The sequence below is a fragment of the Oncorhynchus nerka genome, linkage group LG3 (genome assembly GCF_034236695.1).
Source record: "Oncorhynchus nerka isolate Pitt River linkage group LG3, Oner_Uvic_2.0, whole genome shotgun sequence".
NCBI lineage: Eukaryota > Metazoa > Chordata > Actinopteri > Salmoniformes > Salmonidae > Oncorhynchus > Oncorhynchus nerka.
Window position 1 is genome coordinate 7,648,863 of NC_088398.1, and position 15,374 is coordinate 7,664,236.

At 43.7% G+C, this 15,374-nt stretch overlaps 1 protein-coding gene across 2 annotated transcripts; it reads right to left on the reverse strand.

The window, feature by feature from the left end:
• Positions 1–2,323: 2,323 nt before the first annotated feature.
• LOC115101283 (carcinoembryonic antigen-related cell adhesion molecule 6-like) lies at positions 2,324–10,702 on the reverse strand. 2 transcript variants are annotated; one of them, XM_029620651.2, is made up of 10 exons: positions 10,512–10,702; positions 9,576–9,896; positions 8,689–8,964; positions 6,513–6,767; positions 6,257–6,368; positions 5,975–6,003; positions 5,528–5,608; positions 5,369–5,415; positions 2,991–3,022; positions 2,324–2,882 (listed from the first exon to the last, which is right to left on the reverse strand). In XM_029620651.2, the coding sequence occupies exons 1-10, from the start codon at positions 10,555–10,557 to the stop codon at positions 2,879–2,881; spliced, it is 1,203 nt and encodes a 400-aa protein (XP_029476511.1). In that variant the 5' UTR covers positions 10,558–10,702; the 3' UTR covers positions 2,324–2,878. The 2 variants fall into 2 exon arrangements, with proteins under 2 accessions (XP_029476511.1, XP_029476520.1); XM_029620660.2 differs by having other exon boundaries at positions 2,324–2,887.
• Positions 10,703–15,374: the final 4,672 nt, after the last annotated feature.

Consider the following 15,374-nt stretch of genomic DNA (forward strand, 5'->3'; position numbering starts at 1 on the left):
GGACCGGACAGCATGCCCTCCGATTTGACACACTGAACTTTGTCTGCAAAGTAATTGGTGAACCAGGCAAGGCAGTCATCCGAAAAACCGAGGCTACTGAGTCTGCCGATAAGAATATGGTGATTGACAGAGTCGAAGGCCTTGGCAAGGTCGATGAAGACGGCTGCACAGTACTGTCTTTTATCGATGGCGGTTATGATATCGTTTAGTACCTTGAGTGTGGCTGAGGTGCACCCGTGACCGGCTCGGAAACCAGATTGCACAGCGGAGAAGGTACGGTGGGATTCGAGATGGTCAGTGACTTGTTTGTTGACTTGGCTTTCGAAGACCTTAGATAGGCAGGGCAGGATGGATATAGGTCTGTAACAGTTTGGGTCCAGAGTGTCTCCCCCTTTGAAGAGGGGGTTGACTGCGGCAGCTTTCCAATCCTTGGGGATCTCGGACGATATGAAAGAGAGGTTGAACAGGCTGGTAATAGGGGTTGCGACAATGGCGGCGGATAGTTTCAGAAATAGAGGGTCCAGATTTTCAAGCCCAGCTGATTTGTACGGGTCCAGGTTTTGGAGCTTTTTCATCTGCTATCTGGATTTGGGTAAAGGAGAACCTGGAGAGGCTTGGGCGAGGAGCTGCGGGGGGAGCTGTTGGCCGAGGTTGGAGTAGCCAGGCGGAAGGCATGGCCAGCCGTTGAGAAATGCTTATTGAAGTTTTCGATAATCATGGATTTATCGGTGGTGTTACCTAGCCTCAGTGTTACCGTGTTACCGTGTTACCTAGCCTCAGTGCAGTGGGCAGCTGGGAGGAGGTGCTCTTGTTCTCCATGGACTTCACAGTGTCCCAGAACTTTTTGGAGTTGGAGCTACAGGATGCAAACTTCTGCCTGAAGAAGCTGGCCTTAGCTTTCCTGACTGACTGCGTGTATTGGTTCCTGACTTCCCCGAACAGTTGCATATCACGGGGACTATTCGATGCTATTGCAGTCCGCCAGAGGATGTTTTTGTGCTGGTCGAGGGCAGTCAGGTCTGGAGTGAACCAAGGGCTGTATCTGTTCTTAGTTCTGCATTTTTTGAACGGAGCATGCTTATCTAAAATGGAGAGGAAGTTACTTTTAAAGAATGACCAGGCATCCTCAACTGACGGGATGAGGTCAATGTCCTTCCAGGATACCCGGGCCAGGGCGATTAGGAAGGCCTGCTCACAGAAGTGTTTTAGGGAGCGTTTGACAGTGATGAGGGGTGGTCGTTTGACTGCGGCTCCGTAGCGGATACAGGCAATGATCGCTGAGATCCTGGTTGAAGACAGCGGAGGTGTATTTGGAGGGCCAGTTGGTCAGGATGACGTCTATGAGGGTGCCCTTGTTTACAGAGTTAGGGTTGTACCTGGTGGGTTCCTTGATGATTTGTGTGAGATTGAGGGCATCTAGCTTAGATTGTAGGACTGCCGGGGTGTTAAGCATATCCCAGTTTAGGTCACCTAACAGAACAAACTCTGAAGCTAGATGGGGGGCGATCAATTCACAAATGGTGTCCAGGGCACAGCTGGGAGCTGAGGGGGGTCGGTAGCAGGCGGCAACAGTGAGAGACTTATTTCTGGAGAGAGTAATTTTCAAAATTAGTAGTTCGAACTGTTTGGGTATGGACCTGGAAAGTATGACATCTCTGCAGTAGACTGCAACTCCTCCCCCTTTGGCAGTTCTATCTTGACGGAAGATGTTATAGTTGGGTATGGAAATCTCTGAATTTTTGGTGGCCTTCCTGAGCCAGGATTCAGACACAGCAAGGACATCAGGGTTAGCAGAGTGTGAGTGAGTAAAACAAACTTAGGGAGGAGGCTTCTGATGTTGACATGCATGAAACCAAGGCTTTTTCGATCACAGAAGTCAACAAATGAGGGTGCCTGGGGACATGCAGGGCCTGGGTTTACCTCCACATCACCCGCGGAACAGAGAAGGAGTAGTATGAGGGTGCGGCTAAAGGCTATCAAAACTGGTCGCCTAGAGCGTTGGGGACAGAGAATAAGAGGAGCAGGTTTCTGGGCATGGTAGAATATATTCAGGGCATAATGCGCAGACAGGGGTATGGTGGGGTGCGGGTACAGCGGAGGTAAGCCCAGGCCCCGGGTGATGAGAGAGGTTGTATCTCTGGACATGCTGGTTGTAATGGGTGAGGTCACCGCATGTGTGGGAGGTGGGACAAAGGAGTTATCAGGGGTATGAAGAGTGGAACTAGGGGCTCCATTGTGAACTAAAACAATGATAACTAACCTGAACAACAGTATACAAGGCATATTGACATTTGAGAGAGACATACAGCGAGGCATACAGTAATCACAGGTGTTGAATTCTTTTATTGGAATTTCAGTTAATATTTCACATACTATATAGTGCACTTCTTTTGACCAGAGCCACATAGGCAGTCTAGTCCTCACTAGTTTTGTGAGGATTCAGCAAGCATAACAGGATTACTCAAAATGCCTCTCATCTTCCTCCTTTCAGTGGAAAAAAAAGTTGCTGTTACCTGTTGCAAAATGTGGTTCAGTAGGGGAGGTTTCTATGAAAACGCCCCTATTGATGACACTGACCAGAGAAAGCTGATTCCAATTAGTCAGACCTCAACTGGTGTGTGCAATTTAAGGGGATATAATTTGTCCTCTATAGTTGCCTATTCCATATTTACATTGAGCAAGTACTGTATACATAGCTGGATGGCTGAGCTGTACAGTACAAAGACCAGTGTCTACTCAGTAGTGGAGTCCAGTAGGGTCTAGTTTCTCGTCTTCTTGACTGGTCCTCCAGTGAATGTTTGTCCTCTCTGCATTTATTTGATTACGGTGTAAAACTTGATGGGTGAATCCATCGCCAACTGTGGAAGATTAGTTGAAATCAGCTGCTCTAAGTCAGGGAGAGAGAGAGAGAGAGAGATTGAGACAACTATAAAACAAGTATTATCAAAGGTAATATCATAATGAAGATGCAATAAAAAGTTAAAACTTACCACTTTATACTTCTGTTGTATATGTTGGAGCCCTGGATTTCCGGTAGAGAAGACAAAAATAGACACATTGAGTAAGTTTGTTTAAATCATCTAGCTAATAGATAGGCTAGTCAGGGACAATGTGGTATATCAAAGATTGTGTATCGGAGAGTACTCCTTTTCATTACAGGTGTCACGCTCGTCATATTGATGAGACCAAGGCGCAGCGTGATAAGCATACATTCTTCTTTAAATGAAGGAAAAACACTAAAAAGAAACAAAAACGAACGTGAAGCTATATAACACGTGCTGACAGGCAACTACACAGACAATAACCCACAAAATCAAAATGGAAATGGCAACCTAAATAGGATCCCCAATCAGAGACAACGATAAACAGCTGTCTGATTGGGAACCAATTCAAATACAAAAACCCCATATATATATAGAAAAACCCCTAGACAAGACAAAAACACATACCCACCCTCGTCACACCCTGACCCAAATAATACAGAAAGCATAGATCACTAAGGTCAGGGCGTGACAGTACCCCCCCAAAGGTGCAGACTTCTGACCGCAAACCTGAAATTATAGGGGAGGGTCCGGGTGGGCATCTACCCTCGGTGGCGGCTCTGGTTCTGGACGCCCCCCCCCCCCCCCCCCATCTTTACCCTGGTCCTTCCGCCTTTGTTGAGCTGAACCGTGGCTCATCACCGGACGCTCTGGACTGCCGCGGCGCACTGTAGGCCTGGTGCGTGGTGGGCTGGTGACACGCACCTCAGGGCGAGTGCTAGGAGGAGGAACAGAGCATACTGGACCCTGGAGGCCTGGTGCTGGAACTGGTAGTGCCGGGCTGGGGACACACCTCAGGGCGAGTGCGGGGAGGAGGAACAGGACGTACTGGACTGTGGAGGCGCACTGGAGGGAGAGTGCGAGGAGCAGGAACAGGACACACCTGACTGGGAAAGCGCACTTGAGGGAGAGTGCGAGGAGTTGGCACAGGGTCTTGAAGGTACACTGGAGACCTGGTGTGTATAGCCAGCATCAATTGTTCTGGAACTTTAACACACGTTTCAGGACGAGTACGGAGAGCTGACTCAGGTGGCACCAAACTGACAACATGTTATTTTATTCCAAATCCGTGCGTCCTCCACCAACTTCCCCATTTCTCTCTCCTCCATCTCCCTGACTGGCTCTGGTTTACTCCTCGGCTCCGCCGACTGCACCATGTGCCCCCCGCAAAGAAATTATCTTGGGGTTCCTGTGGTTACCTTGACTCCTCATACCATCACCTTTCCTCCTGTTCCATCTCCACCTGCTTCCATGGCAGGGTCTTGTCCCCTGCCATTACCTCCTCCCAGGTCCAGGATGTCCTCCACTCATCTTTCTCCCAGTCCCAGGATGTCCACTCCTCATTCACACGCTGCTTGGTCCTGGTTTGGTGGGTTATTCTGTTACGGTCATCATATTGATGAGACCAAGGTGCAGCGTGATAAGCATACATTCTTCTTTTAATGACGGAAAAACACTAAACAAAACGACCGTGCCTCTATATAACACGAGTGCTGACGGACAACTACACATAGACAATAACCCACAAAACCAAAATGGCAACCTAAACAGGATCCCCAATCAGAGACAATGATAAACAGCTCTCTCTGATTGGGAATCAATTCAGGCCACCATAGACCTACAAATACCTAGACATACAAAAACCCCATAGATATAGAAAAACCCCTAGACAAGCTAAAAAACACACATACCCACCCTCGTCACACCCTGACCTGACCAAAAGAATACAGAAAGCATAGATAACTAAGGTCAGGGCGTGACAACAGGTATCATAACAAAATGCTCCAATGCAGTAAGTTGCAAGGTTATTATAACAAACTAAAACTAAAACTTATAGTGAAAAAACTATTAATTAAAATGAAATAAAATAATTAACCAACCTCCTTGAAAAACTAAAACTATACTTAAACTATTATCTTTGACTCCAAAACAAACTAAAATAAAAATAAAAACCATCATGAATTATGCACAGTTTTTTTTCTCTACATCCACTACCACTGCTAAGTTTGTGTATCTACATCATCTTGCCGAGTCTACCTTTAAAGCTAACCTATGACCTGACCCATCACCTTATGCATTACCGCACCACAGTGGCAAGTGATATCCCAAAAATACACAAAAACTATATAACACAAATGTCTCCTAGCCTCCCACACATAGGCTACTTTCTGTCCCTAATGCTAAAACTAAAACTAAATAATATAAAAACATTTATATAAAAACGTTTAAATATAAATATTTTTATAAAACTCTGATAATGAACTGAAACATGGTGGGAAACATAGATATACAATAGTGTTTTATTTAATTTGGTGGAGGAAACTCACTCTTGGAGGTGGTAATGGAGGTCCTACATTCTCATACACACGACCACCTGCAAACAAATCAGCAGTTGATGAAGTTGATAATGTACAGTACATTTTAAGTGTTAATGAGACAGATTGTTTCGCAACACTCAATACTCAACATTCAACAATCTCTCTGACCTTTTGCTCCTGGTCCATGGCTGGTGTCAGGTGCAAGGCTGGTTCCTGGTCCATGGCTGGTGTCAGGTGCATGGCTGCTTCCTGAAGTAAATTTGGTGTTAGTTAGGATAACTCTACATTAAAGTTGAAATTGATTCAACTAGGAATAGTAGGTTATACTGACAAATGGTGAAGTTGACTTAAATATATTTTATTTGTCAATGATAGAGCTTGAAAAAGGCCATGTGACTAATTAAGTTGAAACAACAAATACTTTTATTTTTTTAACTTTTATTTTTTAAGTGCAGTGTGTCTGTATATGCATGAGTTCACAGACGATAAAAGACAACTGTGGTCATCAATCTGCAGCTCTCCACTCTCATTTCAATACTTGCATGTTACTGTACAATTACCATACAGTAATTGAAAAAAGTGTACTAGACTAAAATGATCATGTTTTTCTCTTACCTGTCTCAGTAGTATTTGTGGAATTGTTCCTAAACATCATACAGAAACATTGATTTATGGGACCTTTATCAACAGCCTAAATGGTCTGCAAAACATTAATACACAAAACCTCAAATGTCTTCTTGAAATGTATTGTTATGTCCCCACAATTGATGGAAGACATTTTTTCTATTGAAATGAAATGGCTTCCTGTTTGCTATGTAAAACCAGAAATACAATTATTATGTTTGTTACTTTCCCAGCATAATGGCACTACCAACCACGCTATTTTCATAGACTCACCGTTGATGAGTTATGCCGAAATAGAGACCAAGAGCTACAGCAACCACTACCAACATCACAGCGACTGCTATCCCTGCTGCTCCCTCTGGGCTTAGGGGTGGAGGGGATTTATCTGCATTGCACCAACACAGGAACTCAATCAATAAACAAAACACAACCTATAGAACTGATGCTGATTGGATGTTGATCGTTTTTGCCATTAGTTAGCTTTGATGGTCTACATCTAATGGTGACTGTATCAGAGATTCCATTGTACCTCTCACTGACAGACTGTGGTCCCCACTGATAACATTTCCGGTGAGATCATTCCTAGCATCACATCTGTAGTCCCCGCTGTTGTTGTAGCTGACGCTCCTTATGATGTATCCAGCTTCATGTACACCTGTCTGCTGCCCATTGAACAACCAGGTGAACGTAGCAGGCGGTACAGACTGAACAGAGCAGTAAATAAGGGTGAATGACTCCACCTCAGTAATGTTTTGGCCCAGGATGGTCATGGACTCTGGTCCATCTGTAAGCCCAAGAGCAGAAGACCCTCAGACTGTAGTAGTAACAGTGGTGTCCCGTCATTCAGAGTCCGAACTGTTTTGAACCCTGTTTTGAACCCCACTGTTTTGCATGTTATTTTGGCATTAATACGTGTCACATATCAGTTTGCAAACAATGTAAAATATACAGTGGGAAGAACAAGTATTTGATACACTGCCGATTTTGCAGATTTTCCTACTTACAAAGCATGTAGAGGTCTGGAGAACAGGAGGGCTTCTTAAAGAAAAACTAACAGGTCTGTGAGAGCCGGAATTCTTACTGGTTGGTAGGTGATCAAATACGTATGTCATGCAATAAAATGCTAATTAATTACTTAAAATCATACAATGTGATTTTCTGGATTTTTGTTTTAGATTCCGTCTCTCACAGTTGAAGTGTACCTATGATAAAAATTATAGACCTCTACATGCTTTGTAAGTAGGAAAACCTGCAAAATCGGCAGTGTATCAAATACTTGTTCTCCCCACTGTATATATATATCATTGAGTTAATATAGCCACATACAGACATGATCTCTTCTTTGTTTTCTTGAGTAAAGCAGCTCCAAAATGCAGCAGTTTCAGCCTAGCTCAGTGCTCTCTGTGGTGATGGGGCAAGCCAGCAGAAAATATGAAGCATTGCGCCGTGATTGGCTCAGTGTTCTGTCACTCATTGGGACACTATGTCACCGCCAAGTCTAAGGGGAGACCTCATAAATTCTAGCCCCTGGGGTGCTGCCATAGAGTTACATTAGAAGTGCCCACCCAAGGAGGCTAAAGGTCATTGGCCACAGATAAAATGTCATCAAATAACATTATATGTACAGTAGCTTTGAATGGACTTATCATGTGGTTTCCAACCATATAAAATCCACAGAAGAAGATGAAGAAGTACTGATCATGTCAAGATCATACTTTCAAAATCTTAGCTTGCAGTCATAATCATGAATCAAGTCGACAATCTACTGGCAAATCCTTCTCAAGCCGTGTCATATGAAGAGAAATAATGAAGAGAAATTATAGATAAAATGTATCATGGCTCATCGGCCATTGGACACAAACATTACACAACAAGGTGGAAATCGCAAATTCAACAATGAGTGGTTAATTTTGAAAGTATGATGTTGACATGAACAGTCCAATCAAAGTTACTGTAGATATAACGTGATTTGACATAATTTTCTCTGTGGCCAATGACCTTGAGCCTTCTTGGATGGGCACTTCTAATGCAAGTCTATGGCAGAACCCAAGGGGCTTGAATTTTCTAGCTCTACCCTTAGATTTGGCGGTGACGTAGTGTCCCCATGAGTGACAGAACACTGAGCCAATCACGGCACAACTAGAGAACATTACCAACCCCTACGCACTGAGCTAGGCTGAAACACCTGCATATTGGGCTTTATTAACTTAATGATTATTATTATTAATTTCATTTTTTTACATGGTTTGCAAACTGATATGTGACACGTATTATTAATGCCAAAATAAAATGCAAAACGGGCAACCATTCCCCAAAAATAGATTTTTTAAAACATTTTTTAGTTTTAGCTAAAAATGTGGGTCTCAAAATAGGTGGGGCTCTGAATGATGGGTCGTCACTGTTTCAATAAGAATGACAGATCTATAACTCACATTTCTATGTGGATTAAGATGTGGAAACATAGAACTAGTGCACATAGAACAAATCTATTGCTTTTTAGACTTGCTTTCAATGAATGACAGATCTATAACTCACACTTCTATGTGAATTTGGTCACGTCGCCCAAAAGTAACATATTGCAGCTTTAAGCCTAGTCCTGGATTTAAAACTATTTGGACGCATGCTTGTTAGTTCAGGACTAGGCTTAATCTGTATCTGAGAATCCGACCCATAGATTATTAGATTAGTTATAGACCTTTACTCACAGTTTACTATCATTCTATAGGAGGCAGTAGCAGAGCTGGCAGGGTTGGTGAGTTTACACACATATTCTCCGCTGTCGTGTCTCTTCACAGGACTGATGGATACTTTCCTGTTTTCCTCTGAGAATAATATATTGCCACCAGCAGACAGAGGCTGACCTTCCTTCGTCCATTGTATAGTAGTGATGTTACCAGCAGCCTCACAGGTTAAGTTGGCGGAGCTCACATCTGCAAACAGATGGTTTGATGGTCCTGTGATGTTGGCATCAGAAACATTCTCTGTAAAACACAAAGTCATAGACAAACACTTATGAATATCAAAGATACCACAATGATGATGATGATGATAATGATTTTGATGATGATGATGATAACGTCAAGTGAATATTTGTTTCAACCTTTCCTCATGGTAACTAAACTCTTAAAGTTAGAATCCTTATTGCTACATACATTTTTTGACTTTTATATTTATGACATATTGATTCTTGAAGAATGTAACTTCCCACTTGAAACATTATTTGAATTAACGTTGTTTCTACCTGAAATTACGTTAAACCAACGTGGAACAGATGTTGAATTGACGTCTGTGCACAGTGGGTTAAAAACGCGTCATAATCCCATCATAATCCAAAATGTAAACTTGTTTTACTTCAATGTTTGTAAAGAATATAAATGTAAACACGCCTCCAAAGATGGTTAAAACAATAATCGTCACATAATGGATGGTCAGTCCTTGAATCCATAGCTCTGTCTATGAATTGGAGAATTGTTTCATTTCACCAGGCCCATATCTCAGCTTTTTACCAAAACTGAAGTGGGACGACCACTTTGTTATTTTTTCATTTAAGGATTTGAGCTTTAACTCTCTTTGTCACGGCACTTGGACTTACCATACACAACCAGTTCAGTTGATCCATTGATTGTTTCTACTGTAGCTGTTGTTATAGCCACTCTGTATCCTCCACTGTCAGCCAGGGTCAGATTCCTGAGCTCCAGAGATCCAGTAGTTTTGTTCAGAGTGATCCTGTCTTCGTATCCAGGCCCTATAGAGTCACCACCGGTAGAGGTTATAATGTTGGCTCCACCAACACTCCAGGATATTGTTATGAACGGCTGGGCTGGTGGGATTAGATTTGTGATGAACATCGCTGTCCCTCCTTCTGCTCCATTCACAGAACCTTGTGGAAACAGACCCTGACCAGCACAGATACCTGGAGGGAATACAGGACGGCAGAGAGCCTGGGCTCAGACAACATACTGTACATGGTGGTACACACTGTACACTAAAAAGTTCCATCATTCAGGACCATTCTAAATGACTGACTCAGAGAACAGGCCCAGTAACAATCACACAGCACTAATAGTCAGACATAGCTAGCTATACGTACACACAACACAGACAGACTGTCTTGCACAAAAAGGAGTGTAGCCAGCATTTGTAGTTCAAACACAGGAGAATAGGATGTGGAATCAACATTTTACTAATTTCACGTGGTATCTGACGAATGCATGAATCAATAAACTGAATAAGACATGATCTCTGACAGAGAGTTTTCTCCCCTACTTTGGTAATCAGAGTGTAATTACTGCACTCCACTGTACACAGTCATCTATAGTACAAAAATTGAATTTCCATGAAAGGAATCTGTAGTTGTGAAATTAGCAACAAGTGCGGTTATTGAGCAGATATGGCTATGTGCAAGTACAAGGGGGGAAGGAACACCATTCAATGTTACTACGCTGTAAATGTACAACTCAAATAGCTGTAAAGTATGGCCTAGGTAACAACAAGCGGTTTAAAGAGACAAAGAAGATATCTGCTTTACCTGTGAGTATGAACAGAGTGAGAGAGATGGCTACTGCAGTTTCCATTGTTGTTGGAATACTTTGTTCTGTTCCAGATTTAGAAAGTGCTTCTAGTACACTCACAGTATGATGCTATACAATTGGCTGAGGTAATATCTTTTAGAGCTGCCAGCCAGGTGACAAGGAAGTTCCCCATTTACTGTAAGCCACATTGCAGTGACCTTTGTATCCGTTCAGGTAATGGCCCTGTAATTTTATTGTGATACAGATATTTATGGTTTATTGTACATGAAGGACAGGAATTCGGTAAACTGGATAATGATCTGCATGGCAGATAAACACACACCTTTTCCTAACATCGTCATTCATTAATGTGATCCACCATTCAGGATTGGGCCTTGCTGTGGACCATGATCCGGAATGAAGTTAGGACACAAACACTCAAAGAGACAAGGATGAGGACCAAAACTACAGCTTTTAATGAATCCAATAAACAAGCTTTAGTTTTGTCATCAACCCAAACATGAACTTGCACTACAAGCAAGTTGTGGATCTTATAACTTTATTCAGTCTTTACCTGGACAGCCACACCCTCAATTAGGCAATTACTCACATTTGTTAGACAATGTTATGTTTTTGGTAACATTTCCCTTTATTATAAATACAACTAAACAAAAATAGTAATGCAACATGCAACAAACAAAGATTTTACTGAGTTATGGTTCATATAAGGAAATCAGTCAATTGAAATAAATAAATTAGGCTGTAATCTATGGATTTAACATGATTGGGAATAAAGATATGTATCTGTTGGTCACAGAAACCTTTAAAAAATGTAGGAGCGTAGATCAGAAAACCAGGCTCCGGACTGGGGACCGTCGCTGCGGGCTCCGGACTGGGGACCGTCGCTGGAGGCTCCGGACTGGGGACCGTCGCTGGAGGCTCCGGATCGGGGACCGTCGCTGGAGGCTCCAGACCGGGGACCATTGCTGGAGGCTCCGGTCTGGGGACCGTCGCTGCAGGCTCAGTACCATAGATCATCACTGGAGGCTTCGTGCCATGGATCATCACTGGAGGCTTCGTGCCATGGATCATCACTGGAGGCTTCGTGCCATGGATCATCACTGGAGGCTTCGTGCCATGGATCATCACTGGAGGCTTCGTGCCATGGATCATCACTGGAGGCTTCGTGCCATGGATCATCACTGGAGGCGTCGTGCCATGGATCATCACTGCAGGCTCCGGGCCATGGGTCATCACTGGAGGCTTCGTGCCATGGATCATCACTGGAGGCTTCGTGCCATGGATCATCACTGGAGGCTTCGGGCCATGGATCATCACTGGAGGCATCGGGCCATGGATCATCACTGGAGGCTTCGTGTCATGGATCATCACTGGAGGCTTTGTACGTGGAGCCGGAACAGGTCTCACCGGACTGAGGAGACGTACTGGAAGGCTGGTGCGTGGAGCTGCCATAACGCGTCCTGGCTGGATACCCACTTTAGCTCGGTGAGCTTGGAGATCTGGCACAGGACGCACTGGGCTATGAAGGCGCACTGGAGGCATAGTGCGTAGAGCCGGCGTAGGATATACTGGGGTGTGGAGGCGCACTGGAGGTCTGGAGCGTAGAGCTGGCAACACGCGTCCAGGCTGAATACCCCCTGTAGCACGGCACGTGCGGGGAGCAGGCACAGGCCGCACTGGGTTGTAGGGATACCGTGCGTAGAGCTTGCACAGGATATCCTGGGCCGAGGAGACGCACTGGAGACCAGGATCGCTGAGCCGGCACAATTCGTCCTGGCTGGATGCCCACTCTAGCACGGCAAATGCGGGGAGCTGGAACAGTGCGCACCAGGCTATGAATGCGCACTGGAGACACCGTACCTGACGGTGCCTGACCAATCACCAGTGACCAGCCTGACCAGTCACGGTACCTGACCAGTCACACATGCCCCACGGTAAGCACGGGGAGTTGGCTCAGGTCTATACCCTACCTCCGCCAATCTCCCCGTGTGCCCCCTCCATATTTTTGGGGGGCTGCCTCTCGTGCTTCCGTCGTTGAGCTCACTCTTCATATAGTTGCCGTTCCGCTCTCACTGCCTCCATCTGCTCCCTTGAACGGCGATACTCCCCGGCCCGTGTCCAGGGTCCTTCTCCCTCCAGGATTTCCTCCCATGTCCAGTCCTCCTGGCCACGCTGCTTGGTCCTTCTTTGGTGGGGTGTTCTGTAACGCTCGTCGTCGGTGGAAGGAAGAGTGGCCCAAAGTGGAAAGTGTTCATGAAATGTATTTTCAAGAAACACTCAAACAAAAATAACAAACCCAAAAACGAAAGCGAACAGTTGCGTCAGGCACAGACACTAAACAGAAAATAACACCCCACAAAACCCAAACAGAAAATCACAACTTATATATGATCCCCAATCAGAGACAACGATAGACAGCTGCCTCTGATTGGGAACCACACTCGAAAAAAACAACAAAGAAATAGAAAACATAGATTTTCCCACCCGAGTCACACCCTGACCTAACCAAACATAGAGAATAAATAAGGATCTCTAAGGTCAGGGCGTGACATTTGCATAGAGTTACAGTCAGGAAGTTGGTAGCAAATGGGTCTTCCAAATGGACAATGACCCCCAAGCATACTTCCAAAGTTGTGGAAAATGGATTAAGGACAACAAAGTCAAGGTATTGGAGTGGCCATCACAAAGCCTTGACCTCATCCTATAGAAAATTTGTGGGCAGAACTGAAGAAGCGTGTGCGAGCAAGGAGGCCTACAAACCTGACTCAGTTACATCAGCCCTGTCAGGAGGAATGGGCCAAAATTCACCCAACGTATTGTGGAAAGCTTGTGGAAGGCTACCCAATACCTTTGACCCAAGTTAAACAATTTAAAGGCAATGCTACCAAATACTAATTGAGTGTATGTAAACTTTTGACCCACTGGGAATGTGATGAAAGAAATAAAAGCTGAAATTAATCTTTCTCTCTACTATTTTTCTGACATTTCACATTCTTAAAATAAAGTGCTGATCCTAACTGACCTAAAACAGGGAATTATTACTAGGATTAAATGTCAGGAATTATTAAAAACTGAGTTGAAATGTACTTGCTTAAGGTGTATGTAAACTTCCAACTTCAACTGTATACTCCAATTTAGACACTCCTCCTTCTCTCCAATCCTTACATCTTTTATGGTCCAACAGGAAGACGAAGTGATAGAGTAATAAACCATTCTGTGTTCCTTAATAAGGTGACCTGACCTGACCTCAACCCCTTGCTGTCTAGTCCAAAGCTCTCCAACTGTATCACCTATAGCACTCCCGTGACTTCTTCCCATCCACCCAGCATATTCCAAAGCCATCTGTCTCCTACAGATAACCATTAACGTCTGATGTAACAACCATTCTCTATCACCCCTCAGATACTATAGTATTACTTCTGATCTATCATGTCTCTAGTATAGCAATGTTTAAAGTTTAGCCCAGAATCCAACACCAATAAGAGAATTTCAGTTAAATGTATGTGAATATACTGTAAAGGATGTCTGGTTATCCCTTTACTGTTATTGTGCTTAGACAGTCCATACATCATCTATGTCCCAGTCCTTTCTCACCACCTGACAGTAAACTGTCTCCTCCCTTAAAGAATGCTGGTTCCCCACTACCACTGCAGAGTAGGTGACATCCTCAGCTGGCTTGACATCTGCATCTTTCTGATCTTCTCCAGATGGGTCGTGTGCTTTCCTCTTGTCAATGTTGAATATGATAATCTCAGAATAAACCAGATCCTGGGGAAAGACAAAGAGAGGGAGAGGGTGAGAGAGAAGAATGATTATTAATTTGATGTGATTATTTGAAATCTTAGGCTGGAATTCAGTCAAACACAAAGAAAAAACTTGTTTTCATTAGTGCACTGTTCCGCCTTATTTGGACACAAGCTGAAACTAAACAACCTCACCTCTTCTATTCCTGTCCCTGTCCTGTCCGCACTGACCGCCAGGCTGCTTGCATCTGGAAAACAACCACAGAGGGATTTACAGAAAGCAGAAATGCAGGTGAGGGCTGACTGAACAGAAGGGGAACTTGAGTCGTGTGCTTGGTAAAAAATATGGTTCCTACTCACCAATGCTGACAGAGGGGTTGAATAAAGCCCCACGCCTAGTTAAAGAGAATAATATACATTTCTCTGCGCTTCTAATGACCTTCAAGTCCAGGAGTATATAGATCTACTGAAAAATAACAAAATACTTTTGATCAAACATCAAGTTGCATACATGAAAAATGCCATGCTCTGAAAATGATTCACTAACGTCTAACTAACACATGCACATATTTGATGATATCATATGACTGTAGATGTCTGATGATACATTCAATTCCATTGAGATACATACAGCATATATTTATTATGTTCTCTTTAATTACAGATAGAGTACACACCTCTTCCTGACAATGATGAGGTAAGCTGTGGCTGTCACGACAACTGTTATCAGGAGGGCTGCGGTAACAATTCCCACAACCCCGCCAGATGATGGAGGTGGAATCTGATCTGGGAAGGAAACAGAACCCCTGTAACCTCTTTGACCTCTGATACAGCTGCATGTCAGATTGAATCCTACAGTATCTACAGGAAAACTATTGTCACTAATCAATGTTAATATTTCAATCATTTAATGAGATCCTTTCTTTTCTTCCCTATATTAAGAGTTCCAGAGGGTTGAGTGGAGCTGAAGGATGGGACTAAAAACAAACAAAATATAACTATTGTAAAATATACTGTGTCCGTAAAATGTATATAGTATGTATAAGCCTAAGTGTTGTTGCCCATTAGTTTACTCCAAATAGGGGAGAGATGGAATGGTTAGGGGAAAATGACATA

Coding starts and splice junctions, on each gene's coding strand:
- LOC115101283 (XM_029620651.2), bottom strand. CDS start 10,557: ATGGAAACTGCAGTAGCCATCTCTCTCACTCTGTTCATACTCACAG. Junction 9,897..10,511: donor CACTCTGTTCATACTCACAG/GTAAAGCAGATA, acceptor TATTCCCTCCAG/GTATCTGTGCTGGTCAGGGT. Junction 6,004..6,256: donor TTCGGCATAACTCATCAACG/GTGAGTCTATGA, acceptor TATGATGTTTAG/GAACAATTCCACAAATACTA.